Consider the following 22,268-nt stretch of genomic DNA (forward strand, 5'->3'; position numbering starts at 1 on the left):
CCTTTCTCTCCCCTGTCCTCCTTTCTCTTCTCCCTCTCTCTTCTCCCCCCACCTCTTTCCCCCCCTTCCCCCTTCTCCCTCCCTCTCTTCTCTCTCTCTCCCCTCCCTCTCCCTCTCCCTACTCTCTCTCCCTCCCTGCTCACTATTCCACCCCACTCTCTCTCCCCCATTCTCTCTCTCCCCCTTTTTCTCTCTCCTCTTTCTCCCCCCCTCCTTCTTTTTCCCCTCCTTTCACCCCCCCCACCCCAGTCAGACTGGTTTAGCCATTGTCCCCCAAACAGACCTTTTCTCCTGCCTCCATTCTGTCCCCCCAGTTTATGGTGGCTTCCCCTTTTCTTTCTCTCTGACAGAACTCTTCCCTGCCTCTCCTAGTCCCCTGAGGTCCTCATGACCCTCCCACCCCAGGCTATCCTGCAGAGCCAGGCCCCACTGGGTGGCGGCCCCTCCACTATGGACCAGATTCTCTCCCCTGGGCAGAGAACCTCTTGTGTGTTCTGGGCCCTGTCCCTCTTGGAGACCAGGCATCTTAGGAGCCAGACAAATCATATTACTGCTGAAGTCTTTAATTTAATCATGCAAATCCCTTTGCAACAACTCAGTATTCAAGCAAAAGTGAGAGTGCGTGGCTCCTCCCAGTTCCCCCCATCCACCCAAGAAAAGCCTCAGGCTGTGTTTCAGACCTGGCAGAGATGGTTTAAGCCTGTCTGTATCCAGCAGAATTTCTCCAATTGGGGTTGGGGGTGGACACATGCATTTAGAGAAGGGTTTGGGGACCCAGGGAAGGCTCTAAGCTGCCATTGGGTGAGAACAGGTCCCACCCTGGGGCCTGGGGAAGATGGTGTCGCCCACTGCCCCTCAGGCCTTCTTCTTCCCTGCTGGCTGTTAGCCTGGTCTGGGACTGTGAGCCCAGGACCTGAGGCAGGCTGCAGGCCCAGGCAGGAGCCCTCAGGTGCCCTCAGGAAACAGAGAAAATCGAAGTCACTGGCTTCTTCATTTTTTTTTAAGTTCCAGCACCTTTATTAGAGTTCAAAAGGAAAAGTGTGAACTCTGAGTCCAACCTTAAGGTTTGGATGAGATGCTAATTTGGGAGCCGGGCAACAGAGCCGGGTTTGTAGACCACACCCACCGATGCCTGAGGTTGGCGCAAGAGGTGTGCAGGGTTGGGGGAGGCGTCGGGGGCTGTTGGGTCCCTTCCTTTTCCGGCTGGTTCTCAGCCTGGTGTTCCAGCTAGCCAGGCGCAGTGGAGTAAAGGGCGATCCCGTCGTCGATCAGGGCCTCAGTTTCCTCATCCATAAATCAGGAGGATTGACCTAGCTGATCCTGAGCTGTCTTCTCACACTACACCCAAGAGCCAGGAGACCTAGGTTCCAATAACAATGAGCACTTTTTAAGTGCCTACTGCATGCCAGGTGCTGTGCCGTCAGGGACAGCCCCTGCCCTCGAGGAGCTGACAAGTGTGTACAAACAGCATGCAAACTAGACCCATTCGGGACACATCGGAGATGAGCAGCAGAGGGCCGGCTCCCTGTCCAGCATGGGGTTTTAGCCCAGCTGCGGGGTGGGCGGATTGGCAGCCACTTGGGGGATTGTGCGGCTGTGCAGGCAGTGTTCCTCCCTGTGCGGCCCCACCGCTTTGGTGTGAAGGCATGAGTAACTTTCCAAGCTCTTCTTCCAAGAGCCTTTTCTGTTCCCCTGGGTGCCTTTTTCAGACTCGTCTTTGTCGTTTGAGAAAAGTAAGGTTTGAGTAGACATGTTCCGGATCCCACCTTTGGCCCCGAACCTGTGTGATCTTGGGCAAGTCATCACGCCTCGGTTTCTTCCTTCACCTGTAAGATGAAGGGGTGGAGCTAGACAGCTTCAAGGTTCCTTGGTGTTCCGCATGTATCTCTATTTTATGGGCTGGAATATGGACCGGAGGCCCCCACATTCAGACCCCCAGACTCCTGCATTCAGATATGAAGGCAGGCTGTGATGTCCAGTCTTTGTCAGGCCCGGGGAGCTGCTCTTGCCCCCCAGCCTCTCCTCAGAGGCTCTGCCCAGGGCCCCGATACTGTGTCTGGCTGCCCTGACCAGCCCTGATTCGCCGCCTTCTGTTCAGATCCATGTTCTGCCTTGCAGGACGTTGACTGTAGCCGCAGCAGAAGCCGGGGCTGTGACCTCCTGAGGGGGAAGCATGTTGTGTCCTCCCTTGGGAAGGAGGAGCCCGCCTGGGGCTCATTCTCTGGGCAATGCAGGATTTCCATCCTGTGCTTTTGTCTCTCGCCTCCCTCTTCACTTGGCAGCCCACACAGATGGCCCAGGGGAAGCGGCTAGAGATCTCTGCTGCCAGGGCCAGGCGCCTGGCCACTTCCCAGACCACTCCTGCCTAACCCCATCTGGCCTTCCACCCCTGTGTGCCCCTGCAGGCCAGCAGAGCTCTTTTCCTGCTGGTATTTTCTCTGTGATGATGCAGGGAGCCCCAGAAGCTCGATGGGACTCTCCCTATAGGCCACACCAAGCCCCTGGGCCCTCCTCTTGCCTCCATGCAGTCCCCCGTGGTTGGACACTTACTACCTGCGTGACCCTAGCCTAGTCACTTAACCACTCTCAGCCACAGTTTCCTAATCTGCAAGATAGAATTAATAATGACAGCACCTACCTCCCAGTGCTGTTGTGAGGAACAAATGGGATAGTAACTGTAATGTGGGGCACAGGGCCTTACAGACACATAGTAGGGCTTCACAAAGCTTAGTTAGTCTTCTTCTCTGGGATCTGAAAGTGCTTTGCATACCTTAAAGCACCGTGTAAAAGCCCCAGGGCCGAGGGGGACAGGGAGGAGAGAACTCTGGGTCTCCAAGAAGGGAAAGGAGCCAAGGAAGGTGACTCTGTGGGAGGCTGAACCAGGAGGTGGGATGTGGCCAACAGTGATAGGTCAGGGAAAGGAGGGCCTTCCTGGGTAAGCCTTGAAGGACAAGTGGGACTTCCTGCACTGTGAGGGACAGGGAGGTGACCCAGGCGACCACAGCTCGATTGGTGTTTGTGGGGCCTCGAGGCAGGCTCATTTTCTCTCCTGCCAAAGGCCATGTGGTGCACTGGAACTATAGGCCAGGGGCTTGGGGGTGAGGCTTTGTCCCTTTGTACTCCCTATGTGAGCTTGGACAAGTCAGTGGGCGTCTCTGGGCCTCAGCTTTCCTCTCCTGTAAGATGGGTCCCCCCAGCTCCAGACTGACTGAACAGAAGAGAGCTGGGCGTTGGCCAATGGGGTGGGAAGATTCATTCCTTAGAGGGCCGCTTGGTTTTCTAGGTGAGATTTTAAAAGTGTTTATTTGTCATCTCTGCAAGGAGCATGTAGAAAGAAACGCTCAGGGGGTCAGCCATTCTGCCCCTCCTGAGCCTACCAGGTCCTCTAGAAGGTGTCCTCTAGGGGCCCAGTATGCCACTGCAGGAGGAGCGCCCCATGCCAGGCTGAGCCCCCTGAGCTGGAAGCTGCCCCTTGGGTTGAGTGAGGGACCCTGGAAGCATCTCCCAGGGTAGAGGCTGACCCATCATCTGTGACCAGGACAGGCTCGGTGGGTGATGCCGACTGCACGTATCTGCTCCCCCAAGATGGCAACTCCTTTCCATTGCCGTCCTTGTACTTGAGCTTGTGTGGCAAGAATAATTGTTGACTGATTCACTGAGACAGTTTCTAGAGACTCTGAGAAACATGGGATTGTTCCATGCAGAAAATGAGGCCAGATAACGTCATGGAGACGGAGCCCTTTGTAAGCCAGAGTTACTGGCATGTACCAAGAGCCTCTCTGCCAGGTGGGGGTCTGCTGCAGACTCTGCGTTCTGCAGTGGGAAAATGTCTGTCAGCCAGTCAGCAGGCATTTAGTGAGTGGTCCTGTGTGCGAGGGACGCAAAGCCCCTGGAGGCTCAGGTAAAGGAGCTTGGCCTGCGTCCTGCAGTGGCGAGCCAGCCAAGGTCATCCAGTGAGGGATCTGGCCAGTGTCTGAAGGATGGGTCGGTGGGGGGGCAGCTGGAGCTGGGAGGCCATTGTGGTGCTGTGGGGGGTGGGGGAAGGGGACAGGGGGCCCGAGCCCACCGCATGTCATGCTGGCCAGACCCCGGCCTTCTCGACTGCGGCCTCTCTCGCTCATGCTGCCCTTTCCCAGATGAACCAGAATATCGAAATTCAGAGGGTCTGTTTGTGAGATGACACGCTCATCACTGGCTACAACAGGATGATTTTGAGCACTAGCTTTTATTGTAAGCTTGGGCAAGTCTCTTCTCTCAGAGCCTCAGTTTACTTATCTGTAAAATGAAGGCTTAGACTGTACTTCTGAGATCTCTCCTAGCCCCAAAATTCTGTAATTTTATTAAGTACCCAGAAGAGATTTGAAGAAGGCAGGATGAGATATTTATTAAGGGGGTGGGGGTTGGTGAGGAAGTCAAAACAGACTTCCTGGAGGAAGTGGTGCCTAAACCTGGTCTTGAAAGACAGGACAGCTAGGTGGTGCAGTGGATAGAGCACCTGCCCTGGAGGCAGGAGGTCTTGAGTTCAAATCCGACCTCAGGCACATAACACTCACTAGCTGTGTGATCCTGGGCAAGTCACTTAACCCCAATTGCCTCACCTCCCCCCCCGCCAAAAAAATCTACCTCATGGGGTTGTTGAAAGAAGAGAAAACTTCTTTGTCCTCTGTGGAGTCTCATTCTGATCCTGGCTCTTCGTGTAGACCCCTCCGGTAGATTATGAGCTCCTTCTCTCTCCAGTTCTTAGCATTGAGCCTCGACACATAGTAGGTATTTTAGTATACTTTTCTTTTAAAGTTGATGTGCTCCTGAAATGTGGAAGGTGCCAGTGTTGAAGGTGCCAGTCCTCCGATAGAGCCGGCCTCTAGAGCCCAAACCCTACTTAATAAGGATCTCCAGGTAGCCAGGTTGGAAAGGGGGGATGGGGAAAGTGCAAGGAAGGCAGGCGCCTCCTTGGCAGTCAGCTTGGCCACAGACCAGTTTGTAGAATGGACAGCAAGGATGTGTTAAAGACAACTAACTACACAGTCACCCTCAAGCTTGAGTGTCTGAGGGAAGGACAGATCGGGCTGTTCACTGGAAGAGAGACATTAAGGAGAAAGGCGATGACTTCCAGTTTGGACGTGCCAAGGTTGGAATGTATAGGGGCAGCCTGAGTTCTGAGGAGGTCAGGAGTGGCCGAGTGTACTGGAAAGCTGGCTGCATAGACCAGGTGGTCATTGAATCTGTGGGAGAGGAAGAGTCCTCCGAAGGAGAGTGGCCAGAGAGAGGCAAGGACTGACTGACTCCGTGTTTGAGGGATCAGAGAAGAGCATGCGCAGGAAAGGTCCTGGTTGGGAAGAATACAAGGTGTGGGGATCAAGAAGACCTGTCTCCTATGAAAAATCATCAAGGCTGTGAGTGACGGGGCCAGAGTGAGGCTTGTGGCTCTCTGGGGAGAGGGGGAAGGAGAGGGAAGGCAGAGACAGACAGAGAGAGAATCAAGGAGCTCTGGCAATAATTGAATAGGGTGGGGGGAGGCAGGAGCTAGCCGAGGACGTCTCAGGGTAGTAGACTTGGGTGACTCGGGGATTGGTAGATTTGCCAGCACAGATAGGGAGGCAGGCTGAAGCCAACTTTTGTCAGTGATCCAGCCTGTGCCAAAATGAGATGAATGTGAAGGTGCATTAGCTGGAGCATCTTGCAGACCTTAAATGGCTATATAACTGTTGGCTGGATAAATGAGAAGTGTTATTATTGTAGACAGTGTTGTTTTTATGCATCAAATTGAGGCAGATCTGTCATCCTGGGCGGGGTAATGCAGTTCCTCTAGGTCAGGGTGGGCTCCATAGACCACCCTGAAACGAAGCCAGGATTGCCCTGGGTGACTGCTCAGGCTCGGGCGGGGGGGGGGGGGGAGTCCTGGTAGCTCAGAGGGGCCCCTCAAAAAAGTTAGATCACAAGGTTTGCTTTTTAAAATACTTAAACAAGGAAATGAAAATGCCTTTAATGAGCTCTTGAGATATGCAGAGCAGTCCATTGAATATTCTTTTGTAACAAAAGCCCCCTTCTCCCCCTCCCCCAGACAAAATATGAATAATTCCACTGTTCTGAGGGCTTTGAGCTGAGCTCCCTCAAACCCTACCCCCGCCCATAGTACTTTGGGTGTCCTTGTGTCCAGAGACTCTCCCCAAGCAGCGGCTCTCCATAACCTCCGTGTGCGGCTGTTTCCCGGCAGATCAACCAGAATGTGGAGATCCAGAGGGCACGCTTGCGAGATGACATCAAGGAGTACAAGTTCCGAGAAGCCCGCCTGCTGCAGGACTACACAGAACTCGAGGAGGAAAACATCTGCCTCCAGAAACAAGTGTCCATCCTGAAGCAAAACCAAGTAAGTAGCAGAAGAGTCGGTGGTCAGAGTGGCCCTTGTGCAGTGAGGCTCGGCCTGCTCCCTCCCCCTCCCTCCATGGTCAGGCCAGGGAAGGGCTTCTTTCCCTGTCTCCATCCAGTGGGATGCTGCTCTGTCTAGCCCTGGGGGGTAGTCGGGAGCCAGGCTAGAATATAGGGCCGTACCTTAATTAGAAGAGTAAAACACTTGTATGTGTATTCAAAACAGCAGCTTCACATGGGGAGGCGTGGCCAAACAGCAGATATGTGAAAAGGATCAGGGGGGTCTTAGTGGACCCCAAGCTTCAGGGAGGCGTAGTATCCGGGTCAGCAGAGGTGGTTGCCCTAGTGCATTCTGCCTGGTCAGACCACATCTGGTAGATTCAGTTACACCACGTCCCCCATTTTAGGGAGGACATGGAGAAGCTGGAGTATATCCAGGGAAGACAGCAGGATGGGGAGGACACGGGACACCTGGCCTCAAGAGGATCATTGTAGGGAATTAGGGAAGACACGGTGATGTGTCCAAGTATTTCACAGAGTGGAAGAATGTCAGAGTTAGAAGTCTCAGCGAGCGTCTAGCCCAGGGGTGGGGGGCCCCACATGGCCCCGAATCAAACTTCATGGAACAAATTTGTTTGGATTCAGTCAAAGGGCCGCACTTGAGGACATAGAGGGCCACGTGGGGCCTGGAGGCCACAGGCTCCCCACCCTGGAGGTAAAATGAATCCCCTCGATAATGTTCTGTTTGAAGGCCTCCAAGGGAGGGGGGACCCCATCACCTCGAGGCCACATGCGTCCCACTTTGGGACGGCTCTCCCATCGGGCAGGCTTTTATATTCTGCCTGGGCCCAAAAACCAGAACCAGAAGCAAGGGACAGAAACTTCAGAGAAGGAGATTAGAGCTGGATGTCAGGAGGAAAAAAAATACGAGCCTAACAATGATTAAAATAACCCTCACTGGAGGTCCAGGAGAAGGCTGAAGACCACATGTGGGGGAGGGAGGCTCTGAGGCCTGACATCCCTGTGACTCTGCCACTCAGAGCCGCTGCCCTGATGGTCGTCAGTGAGATCCAGCCAAGCAGACCACCGTGGGTAGCACTGGGGGGATGATACATTTGCAGCTCCCCAGCCTGTGAGGAAGGGCCGGGCCCCCTTCTTCCTTCTTCCTTACCTTCTAACCCAAGTCTTCGACATGAATTTTCTCTCCCGTTCACACACCTTACTCTGACCTTTTGGCTGTCTCTTGTTGGAGCGCAGTGAGCTACAAAGTGCCTGCCCTCAAGAAGCTCGCGTCCTTCAGACAGGGAGGCCGTAGTCCATCCCCAGTCATTCCCAGAGGAGCCAGTAATAAGACCAGGCTCATGCCCATGAGGGCGGCAGGGTGGCGGGTGGGGGCGGGCCGCTGCTGCCTCTGCCGTCCAGACTCTGACTGCTCACGCGCTCGCTCCCAGCTGGCCCTTCCCTTGCTCGTCCTGTCAGCTCCCAGGGGCCATGCCGGAGCGGCCTGTGAGCCCCGGCTGACGAGGCATTCAGTCCCAGGCTTCCCTTGAGGCCAGGGGAGGAATGTGGGCCCTCCGTGTCTGACTGTGGCTTTTTTGTGTGCTCTCCTCCCAGGTGGAGTTTGAAGGCCTCAAACATGAAATCAAACGGCTGGAAGAGGAGACGGAGTACCTCAACAGCCAGCTGGAGGACGCAATCCGCCTCAAGGAGATCGCCGAGCGCCAGCTGGAGGAGTCGCTGGAGACCCTGAAGACAGAGCGCGAGCAGAAGAACAGCCTTCGCAAGGAGCTGTCCCACTACATGAACATCAACGACTCCATGTACACCAGCCACCTGAGCTTCTCTCTGGACGGCCTCAAGTTCAGCGACGAGGCGGCCGAGCCCAACAACGACGAGGTCCTGGTCAACGGCTTTGAGCAGAACGGCCTGCACAAGGCGCGGCCTGCGACAGCAACAAGACGTCCACGCCCAAGAAGGAGGAGGGCCTCCTGCCGGCGCCCAGCCTGGTGTCTGACCTGCTCAGCGAGCTCAACATCTCGGAGATCCAGAAGCTGAAGCAGCAGCTGGTGCAGGTGAGCGGCCCTGCCCAGAGGGGAGTCACCCAGGCCCGTCCTCTGCCTGGATCCTTCGGCCTTTTTGGCTTAACATGGTCTTGGTAGACGGTTCTTCCTTAAAATCACATTGCTCTCTCTTTTTTAAAGAATTTATTATTCATTTTCAGCATGCTTTTCTTTTTCATTTTTGAGTTCCAAATTGTCCCCCCACCCACTGAGAGGGCAAGCGATATGATATCAATTATACATGTGAAATAAAATCACCATCCCTTTCAAATGCCCTCCCCAATCACCCTCCTTTGTAACACAGAATTACAGTTCAGAAGAACAAATCTGACCACGTGTGCCTCATTCCACACTTGTAGCCCGCCACCTCTCGCAGGCCTTCTGTTCCCCCTCATCTTATACTATTGGAATCAGCGAGCATTAAGCACCTACTGTGTGCCAGGTCTGAGACTACGATGTAAAAAAGACAAGAAGGACAATTGTGCCTGTCCTCGAGGTGCTTATGTTCTCTTAGGAGAAATGACATTCACACCAGTAAGGAAATTGAGTGTCACTTCCAGAGCTCCTGGGCAGAGGCCCCAACAGCTCAGAGGATCCCCAAGGGTCTTGTGGAGGAGGTGATGCGTGAGCCGTCTTTAGTGGGCTGTGGATTCTCTTTGGCCCAGACCTCCCAGGGAGACGTTCCAAGAAGGCAGGGCACCCTATGGTTAGCCGCTCCTAGTCTGCTTGGCTTCAGGTCTCCCTGTGGTTAGTATGGGAGAACTCGCCGAGGGGTCCGTGCAGATGAGGGGATCCCACGTAACTAGTGGATCCCGAAAGGCTAAGCGGAGAGGGAGGGCCGCTGTGACCTTCTCGGGGTCACAAGCAGAACTGACCCCGTCTGCACCTCATCAGGTCACCTGTCCTGGTCTCCTCCCTCTGTGGGCCTCATGAGGTGGAGGCAGAATAATACTGTGGGCGTTTCTGTTCCTGGTTCTAAAAGTGCTCTGAACATCTGTGTGGCGCCATTTGCGGTGGCGCGGGGGGAAGGCTCATGGGCGTCATCTTTCTTTTCCTTTGGTCCCCAGTGTTTGAGGGTCCGTTGCATTGCTGCAGAGGGAGAAATGGGACTGTCGGTTGTCCTGGCCCCTCGACTGGCCATGTGGCTTCTGCCTTTGAGACGAGACGATGGCCAACAGAATCACGGTTCTGGTTTGTGCTTTTTCAGATGGAGCGAGAAAAGATGACCCTGCTTTCGACGCTGCAGGAGTCCCAGAAACAGCTCGAGTCCACACGGGGAGCCCTGTCTGAGCAGCACGAGAAGGTCAGCCGTCTGACTGAGAACCTCACGGCCATGAAGAAGCTCCGGGTCAGCAAGGAGCGCCAGTCGGCGCTGGACAACGAAAAGGAGCGCGACAGCCACGAGGATGGCGACTACTACGAGGTGGACATCAACGGCCCCGAGATCCTGGAGTGCAAGTACAAGGTGGCCGTGGCGGAGATGGGTGACCTGCGGGAGGAGCTGAAGGTGCTGAAGGGCCGCTACGAGGAGTGTGCGTCTCGGTACGAGGAGGAAAAGGGCCGCTATGAGACGGAGGGCCAGGCCCTGACGGAGAAGATCGCACTGCTGGAGAAGGCCGGCCGTCTGGACCGAGAGCACCTGGCCCGGCTGGAGAAGGAGCTGAAGAAGGTGAGCGACGTGGCCGGAGAGACACAGGGCAGCCTGAGCGTGGCCCAGGACGAGCTGGTGACCTTCAGCGAGGAGCTGGCCAACCTTTACCACCACGTGTGCATGTGTAACAACGAGACCCCCAACAGAGTGATGCTGGATTACTACAAGGAGGGCAGGGGTGGCGGGCGTGGCAGCCCCGAAGGCAGGGGCAGGCGCTCACCCGTCCTGCTCTCCAAGGGGCTCCTGGCCATCGACCTGGGCAAGGCAGACAACGCGAGCGGCGACGGCTCACCCTCCCCCAGCTCCTCCCTGCCCTCCCCCGTGGCAGACCCCCGCAAGGAGCCCATGAACATCTACAACCTGATTGCCATCATCCGGGACCAGATCAAGCACCTGCAGGCGGCCGTGGACCGCACCGTGGAGCTGTCCCGCCAGCGCGTGGCCGCGCAGGAGCTGGGGCCCGTCGTGGACAAGGACAAGGAAGCCCTGATGGAGGAGATCCTGAAGCTGAAGTCTCTGCTGAGCACCAAGCGGGAGCAGATCGCCACCCTGAGGACTGTGCTAAAGGCCAACAAGCAGGTAAGGCGCAGGGCAGGGTGAGGGCTGCGCGTGACACCCGGCGGTACCCGCCGGGGCCCCGGCCCCTTCCCTGCTGGCCAGAATTCTGGGTGGGACCAGAACCGCTCCCTGGAAGCAGCTACCTTTTGAAGGGTTCCTGTGGGTGTCTTTGGCGTCCAGGCCCACCATCTCCTTCCTTGCTGGGGGTGCTCAGGCTCTTTGCCCTCAGAGCACAAGCATGGCAGGTCTTTGCTGCTTGGGAAGAGGAACACTGGCTCATGGCACGGGGAGGAGTCATGTATTCACATAGAGTTTGGAGAGGGAAAGACAGACTCTGGCAAGATGATGGAGCCAGAGGAGTTTGCCTCAGTTTCCCCTTCTTCCTTTGGCCTCCTCCCCACCACCCCCAGGCCCCAGGTGCTCAGTGCCCACATACCTTCTGTCTTCACCAGCCCCCTATCATTTGAAGCCCCCTAAAACGCCTCTACTAAGGGGCTCATGGGGGATGGGGCCATCTTTCGGGTCCCTTTCTAAGCACCTCTCCAATGTAATAGACAATCACAATGGAGCGGAGCCGTGGCACCTTACCCTGAAGGAGGCATCAGCCCATGGGCATCTTCCCAGGCTTCTCGGGTTTTCTCCATCATCCTTTCTTACAGCGCAGGAACATCCCCTCTGTTCAGTGATTTCCAGCCAGTGGGATGACTGCCAGGTCTTTGTTACTCTTAGTTAACCACCACACATTTTTTAAGAGCCTACTGTGTGCTGGGTACAGGTCTCCTCCTGAATACGCACATTGGGGAACCTGCCGCCTTTGGCACTGGTGTCTGCAGTCACTGTGAAGAATGTTTTGTCTTCCCCAGGGGTGAGGGAAGGTGTTTGAGAGTGACGGTTTATGAGTTGAAGGGGAAATGCATAAACTCATCTTACATTAAATTGGACATTGTACCTGGTGCTGGGGCTAGAAAGAGAAGAACACGGCGTCCTTCACCTGGCTCTCCCGGAGTTCCCATTCTGTTGGTTAGGGGAGGAAAAAAGATGGTGATCAGGAAGGAACTCGTTTCCCAGACCAGGATGCTGGAGACTGAAGGCCAGTACAGACAGACGAGAGCCGTTTTATGGTTGTTAAGGTGGTGGTTTGGCACAGTGGAACGAAAGACTTCTCCGTGAAGCAGAGGGCAGGGATTCTTGATAGTGTTTCTGGGTCTGAGAAGGTTAAGCCAAAACGGGGCTCAGGCTCTCTCGTGTGGTAGAGCGCCACGGATGCCTGAACGTCATGGCAGAGAATCCAGTCTAGCAAAGAAGCTTGGGTGATCGCCTGTGTCCTTTCACATCTAACCGTGTTACTCCCTTCCCTAATAAATAAATTATAAATAAGTAAATAGTATTATGTTATAAATTATAAGTTATAAATAGTGAATAGCACGCAGGCGAGGCGAGCTTGGGCCCTGGAGTCTGTGGCCAGGAGAGCGCTCGAGGGCGCTGCCCAGGCAGAGGACCCACGTCAGGGCTGGCCTCTGCTGCTCCAGCAGGACTTTGAGCAGCTCCCTTCATCACCTCAGGCCTCGGTGAGGAGGCTGCACTAGGTGGCCTGAGGTCCCTTCCAGGCCTGTGATGCTGCGACCTCCTCGGCCTCAGCGTGCTCCTATAAAATGTCAGGGTCGGACAAGACAACGGCCTCTGGGGTCCCCCCATCTCTCCTCCCGTGATCCTGAGGTCAGGGGCGGCAGAGCATTGATGCCAACCATCTGGGCAGCTCCGTCCCCAAGAAAGTGGCATGCTCGCTCTGTCTGCTAAGCCTGGGTTAAAGAAGCCTTGTAGCTCATGAGAGAGGGGAATCCCAGGTTGGTGGGTCCTGGCCACGTTGGCAGGAGCCCTGCTGCCATGGAAGCTGAGGTCTTCAGGGGACACACACACACACACACACACACACACACACACACACACACACACACACACACACACATATATACACGCATACACACACGCACGAGCACGTGCACACTCTCACGCTCCTCTCCCCAGCAGATTTCCTGGCATTAAAGTCCTTTCTCCGACCCGTCTTAAGCATTTCCGGAGAAGCGGACTTCCCGCTCAGAGTTCTGCCCTCACTGGAGGCCATCGAGCAGAAGCTCGAGTGGTCCCACATCAGGCAGGTTGTAGGGAGGGCTCTTCTGGGGGGATGGGGGGTGACCCCAGCTGGATCCCTTCCAGCTGTGAGGTGCTGTGAGTCTGGGACCTCGATCGGGGCCACGCAAGGTTGGGGAGGATGAAGTAGCTGCTGGCAGGGGCAAACGTGAGGCTCTCCACTTTCCTAGAGCCACGGGCCCCTGTCACTCAGACACATCTCTCCTCTCCTCGTTCCCCCCCAGACAGCTGAAGTGGCCCTGGCCAACCTGAAGAGCAAATACGAGAATGAGAAGGCCATGGTGACAGAGACCATGATGAAACTCCGGAATGAGCTGAAAGCCCTCAAGGAGGATGCCGCAACCTTCTCTTCACTGCGGGCCATGTTTGCCACCAGGTAACCCCCCCCCTTTGCCTTCGCTGCCCAGCCCTCAGGGGTCCTGAGGATGAGGGCCCAGGGGCCTCACTGAGCCTGCCATGCCAGGCTCATTCGAGTCACACATTGGGTGTGATGGAGAGGCCCCTGTAGCCAGGTTCCAATCCCAGCTCTGATGATGCTTTATGAGCTAAGCCTCAGTTTCCTCATCTGTAAAATGGGGACGATGGCACTTGCACCATTGAACCTCCCCGGGTAGTTCTGAGGAGATTGCTCTGTAAGTGTTAAGGCCTAAAGAGAGGTTATTTCTTTTGTTTATCAGTAAAGATAAACCAAACCATAAATAATAACAGCAGGCATGTATATACAGGGCTTTAGGGCGTGTAGTGGCTGTTATTATTATCCCATTATACAGAAGGGGGAACCGAGGCTGAGAAAGTACAAGGATTTGAAGTCTGACCCCAGTCCCTTGTGCCAGCCAAATGAAGGAGGCGGCCTGGTCAGCACGTTGTGTGGGTGAGAGAGAGAGAGAGAGAGAGAGAGAGAGAGAGAGAGAGCGCTTTAAAGCATCATCTCCTCATCAGCGAGGCAGTTCTTGTCCTGGGTCTGGAAGTCCTTGCCAGGGAAGAAATCGGCCTTTCCTTGCCTGACTTTTCTTCAAGGAGAGCCTGGTGCTCAGGCTCGCTTCCACTCCCCTGTTCTGGCCTGATATTCTAGGGTGAAATGAGGTCACCTCAGTGGGCACACCTCGGGGAATGGGCTGCCCTGCCTGCCCCCAGAGAGCTGGCCTTTTCTCTGCCGAGTAAATCTTTACTTCAACAAATGGCTGAGGCAGGTGCTGATGCCCCAGAATTTGGGGACCGCACCTGGCATCCCGCCCATGGCCTTCTCATGGGCAAACAGCTCCCTGGAGGAATGGGCCTTCCAAGCTGTAGGAAGGAAGGGAAGAAGAGAGGAGAGCTTCCTGGGATGGTACCCTTGAGCCCCGATCAGCAAGGGGCTCCCTGAGCTGCCTTGTGGCCACGGCCACTGCCCCAGCCACCCGTGGCGGGGGCTTCAGCAAGGCTGAAGGAAGGAGAGAGGCCGGGGCCCGAGTGACCAGTGGGGGTTGGCCTCATTGTCCTCCTCTTGATAACTTGGGAGCCTTGGGCCTTCTGAAGGCAATTCAGAGTGCCCCGGGAGACCAGGCATGGCAGATGGAGGGATTACATCCAGAGATTGGAGAGAGTGAGGTGGGGGGCGGGCAAGAGAAAGGGCCAGGAGAAACATTCTCACTATTTGGTGCTGTGGTGAGAGTATTTAGGGGTTTCTTTTTTTAATCCCATTCTCACGTTCTGGTTGTTGAGGCAGGTCTGAGGGGAAAGCTTTCCTGCTTGGAGTGTCGGGTGGTCCCATCGTCCATAAGCCAAGCAAGGGGAAGGGGTGGGGGGGGAGTCAGAGCTCAGAATCAGAGGAGGCCCATTCCCCTGTGATCTGCCGCAGGGAAGAAGCCTGCCCTGGGATTTCACAAGGTGCTAAAGCCCTTTAATTAGGGTTGGAATGCAGCGTGAATCTGCAGTGAGGACCGCTGCTGGTGGTGGCCTAGAAACAAGCCTCCCATGTGGGATTGCCGGCTGCCAGGTTGTGTCTCCATGCTGACAATGGCGCTGCAATGGGAAATCCTTAGTGAGTTCCTTCTAGGCCACGAAAGGACTTTCTGTAGAAACTACAGAAAAGATACAAATGGTCTTGATTGCAGCCTCCTCAGGAGGTTCTGTGAGACTCCTCTTCTTCCATCACCTGTCTCTGAGCCGTGCAGCCCGTCCAGCTCAGAGCTCGGTGCCTGTCCCTTGGCCCTCCATTGTAAGCAGGAGCTGTTTGGAGTCCAATGCTTATGAATACCTGGGAGTTTGTTTTAGAAGATGAACGTTCATGGCATTTGTTTGGATCACTGCATCCTAGACCTAAGCTGGCAGGGAGCTTAGGGATGATGGAGTCCAGAGTCAACCAGGGAGTCAGTGAGAGGAGGCTGGATTTGAACCCATCTGACTCTAGATAACCTGCCAGTGATCACACAGCTAGAAGTATTAGAACTGGGATCCATCACCCTGTGGTCTCATGGAGCGTGGGACCTGGAAGGACCTTTGGAGGCCGTTCATTTTATAAATGAAACAGCACAGCCAACAGCAGAGCCTGCTCGGATTTGGTTTCAGTGTTTTCTCACGTTCCAAGGATTAGGCCTGGTTAATGCAAAGAAATATAAGCCAGACACAGTTACGGAACTTAGGAAGTCATCGGTCTAATTTGGGACAAAAGACCCCTACGTGAGTGGTTGTATTGAAAATAGCAGTTTGAGACAGCAGGTTAAGTGGTGTCACAAAGTGGTATCCACCTGATTAATTGTTCTCTGGGTTGTCCACCCTTGACATAGACGCACATGTATGTATGCAATGGATAAATGGAAGGCATTTTTATTATCATTTTAGTTAAATTAGTTTCCAGATTGGGACTAGCAGCCTCCTTGTGGCCAGAAGCTCTTCCCAGAAACATAGTTTTTGTGAAGGATTATGAGAAGAAATCATACCCCTCTGACCTCTGAGAATAAGTAAACATTCCCTGGAAACGGTACTCTCTCAGCCAGTCCTCAGGCAGGGATAGGGCTGACACGGGCCTCTGTAGAAGTACCCATGCAGACTCGTAGGAGGGAGCACCGGCCTTGGAGTCAGAAGGCCTCATAAAACTTCAGCATCCCTCACTCTTTTCTCATCTGTAAAATGGGCATAATAGCTGACATAATTGTACTGCCTGCCTCTCTGACAGGACAGTTGTGGCAAAAGCTCTTTGTAAACTTGAAAGCATAGGGGTTCTTTGTTTTTTAAGAAATGCAAACAGAAGTGGCATTATGAATTGAGCTTTCCCAAGATTGACTTAGTAGTATGACTTTGAGGAAATTAGGGAGTGGATAGAGCACCGGGCTTGGCATCAGGAAGACCTGGGTTCCAATCCTGCCTCATTTACTAACCCCCCCGTGAGGTCTTGGACAAGTTGCTTGATGCCTCAGACCTTTCCATTCCTTCCTTCCCTAGATTTGTGGTCCTCCAATCCTGGGCAGCCCTCTCAATCTATAGCCCTCTAAGCCCTTAAAAACACTAGGTTTACATCAGAGAATAGAAACTCATGGAGACTGGCCTTGGGAAAAACCAATATATCCTAACCCTTTGTTGACCGCACTGCTGGGTTCTGTCTCCCCCTGGTGGTCATCATGGGGTTCTTGCTGTTTTAAACAGCCTGAGTCCTGGGACTGGTGGGGGTGACCTGAGGATATGTTGTGAGCAGGAAACCAGCCTAGTGTTTGTAAGGCTTCTTAACCTTAGAGCCATCCTGAAGTGTAACTGCCCAAGGGCTGGCAGGTTCCCCTGGAAGGTCTCCAATAACAATAAGAGTGGCCAGCATTTATATTAACACTTCAAGGTTTGCAAAATGCTTTGTCTCATTCTAACCTCTCTATGACCCTGAGAGGCTACAGCTGAGGAAACTGAGGCAGGTTTAAGTTAAAAGTTAAGTGACTGGGGCTGCATTTGAACTCAGGTCTTCCTAGTTGAAAGTCCAGCACTCTATCTGCTGCACCACCTAGCTGGCTCCAAGCAGAAATTGGATGACCACTTGTCTGGGAGTTCCTTTCATATGTGGGCAGTATTAGAGGCTACTCTCAGATTCTGTGATTCACAGAACTCCAGAATCTTGGGGCTGGGAAGGCCTGCCCTTAGAAGGCATCTGTGCCCAGTGCTGGTGGCCTTTCCACCGTTAAGTGCCGGACTGGGAGGCAGAGGGCAGCCCTCACGTGCTTGCTTCCTCGTTAGCTGTGTGGGAGGGGTGTGGGGAGCCTGGGCACTCCACTGGGCGCTACCTCTGAGCTGACCCTTGCGCCATCCCGCCTCTGGCTTCTCACCCGCTGAACTCCCAGAGAGTTCTCCCAGTGCGCAGCGGTGGTCATTTTGAAGGCTTCTCTCGTCCCTTGTCATTGCAGATGTGACGAGTACGTCACCCAGCTGGACGAGATGCAGCGTCAGCTCGCGGCCGCGGAGGACGAGAAGAAAACCCTGAACTCCCTGCTGCGCATGGCCATCCAGCAGAAGCTGGCCCTGACGCAGCGGCTGGAGCACCTGGAGCTCGACCATGAGCAGGCAAAGAGGGGGCGCACCAAGTCGGCCTCCAAAGGCAAGAGCAGCACCCCAAGTGTAAGTCACCTCCGGTCCTGTGCGGACAGGCCTGAGGGGGCCGTGCTCGGCAACCAGGTGTTCTGCAGTGAGAAGTATAAGATTTATTGTGACTAGGGTGGCTCTTGGGAAGCCGCATGGGATGGTATGCACATCTAACCATCTGCTGTCTCTGTTGTCTGCTTAATGCCCCACTAACATTTCAGTGATGGAGGCTGTTGCTAATTTATCCTTACCAACCGCGTCATACACGTTGCATTATGCCAGTCTTGACGATGAGTAATTCATGTGTAAGGGGGATGTCACTAGTTGCACGGTTATTGTAGTGGGGACTGAACCCCTTCCACCGTGAACATGGATGGGGGGGTCCTTTTTTTCTTTTGTATTAAAGGGAGCGTGTCCTCAAATCTGTATACGTTGGGTGGCACTAGCTGTAGTCTGTAGAGCACAAACATGACCTCCACCCCTTCCTGGGCTGTGTTAAGCACACGTCAGACTTCCCAGCCTCCTTTTCAGACAAACAGACAGGCTGGAGATGATGAGGTGGTCCCAGAAATTGTGGCAGGACAGTGTGGAAAATCAGGCATTTGTCACAGACAACGGTGTTCTGCGTTGAAAAAGAGGTTCATGACTTACCCATCAGTGGAAAGCTGGGCCACTGGCAATTACGGTCATTGGAGGGAAAGATGATTGGCTCAGCTTCCAGGAGGTGGCTGGGAGACAGGTGGAGTCTCCCAAACTTGCACATTTCATGTTATGTATTCATGTATATTATCAAAGTTATGCAATTGACCCCCCCTCGGGAATATGACATAAGGTAGTAGGGTGTCTGTCTCTTGACAGAGTGGCTCGTGGCCAGCCTTCGGTAGTCTCTTGCAGCATGTGGTATGTAGGGAAAGAAATTCTGTGTCCACAGGCCGTCCACACATGAGCTTAGCTAGGTCAGTGTGGGTAGGAATGAGTGTGAGACCTGGCCTGTTCCCTGTGTGCTTGTCCTGGCTCAGCTTTCCCGAGCACATAGAGGAGGCAGGTTTTTGTAAGTTGAGGAAGAAAGAATTCTTACACACACACACACACAGAGATTATGCAAGCAGAGCAAGCTGTAGGCCCAGGAAATTAAACCAGTTCATCTTGCTAACGCTGACTCCTGACCAAGGCTGTCAGCCCACTGGAGAACTCTGGTGACTCGGACACTTTCCAGAATTTTAAGCACTTCAGGCCAATTTCCCAAGAACCAAAACCAAACAAAAGGGCCTGTAGGATTGGTGCCTGGAGGGCTATGGAAGAGTGGAAGCTGCTGCTTCTGTGGAGGGTCTGGAGGTTTGGTGAGGCAGAAGGAGGCACATAGTTGGTTTTTCTTTTTCTTTTTTTTTTTTTTGTAAGTGCCTGACACCCCTACCTTCCTTTTCTATGGGGAGCCCTGTTACTTTTTTAACATCTGGAACCTGCTAAAAATGGAAATCACCGTTGTGGTTTCCAGGGCTGACATCAGGATCAGATTGGAGAAGCAGGGTTTTGTCTTGGTTTTTGTTTTTTTCCCCCCCAATAACTAAATTCTTCTTGGAAAATAACTGAGATCTGAAAAAAAGAACAAGAAAGCTCAGTATATATTCTGTCTCCTATAATAAGCGCTAATTTTCATGAATTAGGACTTTAATTTTGCTAATGAGCAGCTTATGTCATTTTAGCAGCCCATGTACTAATTCTGCTGCTGTACTGATCCCCTCTCCGTGCCCCCCTACCGCGGCCCTGTCAGCCTTTATTTTTCTCCTCCTTCCTGCATACTAGATCATTCGGCACCAGGTGGCTCCTTGCTCCAAGCTGCTGCTGGTGTTTCCCTTTGGGGCAGGAAGCTGCTCCCACGGGCACCCAGTCCCAGAGGGCCTCTGCCTCTAAGGGGAAGCCTGATGGTTCAAGGACACATGTCAGGAGATCAGATGTGCTGCCCAGGGAGGCTTTCAGAGTCCCTGAGATTCTTCTAAAAAGGGATCAGTGTTATCAGGGGACCCGAGATGGTGTGACTGTTTCCATGCTTGTCTGGTTGTCTTCAGCCTCCATCGTTTCTCAAAGTAGTCGCCAGATGTTTGGGTTTGGGTCCAGACCTGAAGTAGTCACCTGACACAGTTGTGAGAAAATGAATCCCTCCTGCCGGTGTGGCTGCACGTGTAGATGATGCTCTGTGAAAGGCTGTGGGGCTTGTCCGGTCTTTTGCTCTTTTCTCCTGGGCTTGGTGTGTGTCCAGTCTCAGCCTCTACTTACTTGGCTCTTTGCGGATTTTTAACATGGGAAATTTCTTCCGCCACCACCTACCTCCACAAGCAGGCTCCTGTCGGTTGGATTTCGGCGTTGGCTCGCATGACCCACACCTCCTGCATGTTTTTCCAGAGACCGTTTAGCTTCACTGATAAACCTTCTGATGCTTCTTCCCAGCTGGCCCCTTGCTCCTCCAGCCTCTCCATTCAGTACTTGTAAGAAATCTTTTTCAGCAAATGGCAAGCCCCAGCACAGTTCTGCCTGGCCCTCTTGGTTTCCAGTGCTTGGGCAGCTCCCCCACCTCACTCCCCTCCACCCCCAGTTCAGGGGCTGCCCTTCTAACAGACAAACACTTGGGTCCTTTCTCGCCACCCCACTAACTCGCTCTGTAGCTCTCGCAGGCTATCAGTATATCTATCAGTGAAGCCTCTTAATGGGATAAGGAACCTGTTTTTTCTAATATGATTTCATTTTTCCCCCCCATTTTCAGCTGTAGAGTAGTATCCGGAGACGGAATTGGCCTTCAGTGCCCTCGGTCAAATTGCAAGTTTCTTAAGCTGCTCGTGCTTGGCGGCTAAACCAGCCCAGGGAGCTCTGGTTGCCCAAAGGAACGGACGAAATCCCAAATTTCCACTCTCTCTTTTTTCTTTTTCTCATGAATATACTACCTGCACTCATTTTCAAAATTGCATATCCTGGGCTGGAAAGAGAAAACCCATACACCTCATGGGCTGATATTGCTGCAGGAAACATTTTTTACAAGTGCTGAAGAAATGCCTTCGAACGAACAATGAGTCTACTAGAAACGTTCGGACGGGGTTGGGGGTGGGGGGGACTGTTGGGGGAAGCAGTTTTTGTTGTGACCTATATTCCTTTCTTATCTGATTGTTAAACCTGTGCACTTTTGATATTTTGATATTGTATTAGCTTCCTTAATTCCTCATGTGGAAAAGATCTAGGAGAAGCAATGGCTTGTGCTCACAGTAGGTCTCCATCATGCATTTGTACTCGTTGATTTCTCCAGAGGCATGTTGCAGAACTTTGTACGCTTTTTTGGGTTGTTTTTGCTCTAGACTCTGTTTAGATGAGAGCCCCAGCTCAGGTGGGGTGGCTCTGCTAAACTGTTACGTGCTGTGCTTCAGCAGCCTTTTTTAATCATGAAATGTTATGGTTTGTGTTTTAAATGACTGATTTTTAACTGCCATGTTCATTAAGAAATCCAGGGTATTCAAATTCTGGGGTTTTTTCATATTGTATTATTATTCTTAGGAATAGTTCAATGTAACAAGAAGAAAACTTGACTTTGCTCTGGTTAAAACAAAATAAAATTAAAGTGATGGAAGCAGTAGTATTACCTGCAAATTCCAGAGATTCTGGGTTGGAGGAAGTCGGGAAGCATGACTGATTAACAGAATTTTCTACAACTGTACCAGTGAAATTCCAAATTGGAATTATTTCGTTACCTCTTTGTTTGTTGTGCCAAATTGTGGTACATTTAGAAAGAAAAGTTCTAAAGTCGTCAATTATAGGGTGTTCAATTGCAACGCCTTTTTGTTATTCATTGTTGCCAGTAGTGCCTTTGCTAATTTGAGGGAGAATCCGAGGATACAGTTTAGTCTTGAAAAAAAGGAACCGGGAGGAGCTGGTTGGGGATTGGGAAGACGCGGAGCAATAAATACAGACTAAGCGAGCTCATTTGGTTTTGGGAATGGGTTCCTTTATACCCCAGAGAGGCGAGAGCTTGTGCAGAATTCTGTTAGTCAGTGATACTTTACCAGGCAGATCCTGGCAGATGCAGGGCTTGAGAAAGAAAAGCAAACGCAAAACACTGAGCACACTCGGGAACGGAAACAAGCCGTGTGAAGGAGAGAGGACGCGGCTGGTTGCAGCGCCGATGGCTGTTAGCTGTGGATATTCTGTTCGCTTCCTACGGCAGCAGCGGTGGGCGCGTTTAACCATTAGCATTCTCTGTGAATGTGAAAGCAAGACGTTAATATCTTCTCTGGCATGTGGTATCTAATCATTGTCATGCCAGGAAACAGAAACGAAAAAGGACGTCAACAGAAGCGCCTCGGGGCTTTTGTTGAGGCTCCTGTGAATGATTGAATTGGTACTTCTGGAGGAAGAAGACATTTTTTTTCCTCAAAAAAGTACAAATTATAATAATAAATAACAATAATATGAATGGCAGGAACAAATGAGTTCTGTGTGCTGGAATAAACATTATTATTCCTAGATGTGGGGACTTCTCTATTTTCACCTTCTGTTACAGTATTGATTTATAAGAAATATTGTTGCATTTAAAATAACTTCATCTGTCTATATGTGGGTATTTATTTGAAATGATGTCTACGTACTGTATTCTGTTCTCTGTGCATTACCCTTAGCGGCGGATTATTGGTCCTTATTTTAAAGTCATATGCATGTACTCCTGCCAAGGAACCTTTACACAGACCTGAAGAGGTAAAAACGTCCTCATTCTTTGGGAGAGGAGGAGAAAGAATGAGGACGAGAACTCTTACGAGTAGAATTTTCATGATTGGGTAACTCTCCGTTGTCTAGGGGGTGCAAAAGTATGACTTTTAAATTAATCCAAAACCAATATTTATAGGAAACAGCCGGCCTGTGTAAAGAGAGTCACGTTGGCAGTTATCAATAATAAAATTTTTTAAAGATTGAAA

General features: G+C 52.6%; 1 protein-coding gene across 1 annotated transcript in view; it reads left to right on the forward strand.

The window, feature by feature from the left end:
- Window positions 1–22,268, forward strand: part of LOC110192921 (protein bicaudal D homolog 2-like) — a 91,897-nt gene extending 69,629 nt beyond the window's left edge. The window contains 7 exon segments of the mRNA XM_020964380.2: window positions 6,215–6,367; window positions 7,981–8,310; window positions 8,313–8,438; window positions 9,634–10,656; window positions 13,008–13,159; window positions 17,145–17,355; window positions 20,078–22,268. Of these exon segments, the coding sequence (XP_020820039.1) occupies window positions 6,215–6,367; window positions 7,981–8,310; window positions 8,313–8,438; window positions 9,634–10,656; window positions 13,008–13,159; window positions 17,145–17,355; window positions 20,078–20,083 (2,001 nt within the window). The 3' untranslated portion in view covers window positions 20,084–22,268.

The sequence above is a fragment of the Phascolarctos cinereus genome, unplaced genomic scaffold (genome assembly GCF_003287225.1).
Source record: "Phascolarctos cinereus isolate Bilbo 61053 unplaced genomic scaffold, phaCin_HiC Scaffold_4;HRSCAF=312, whole genome shotgun sequence".
NCBI lineage: Eukaryota > Metazoa > Chordata > Mammalia > Diprotodontia > Phascolarctidae > Phascolarctos > Phascolarctos cinereus.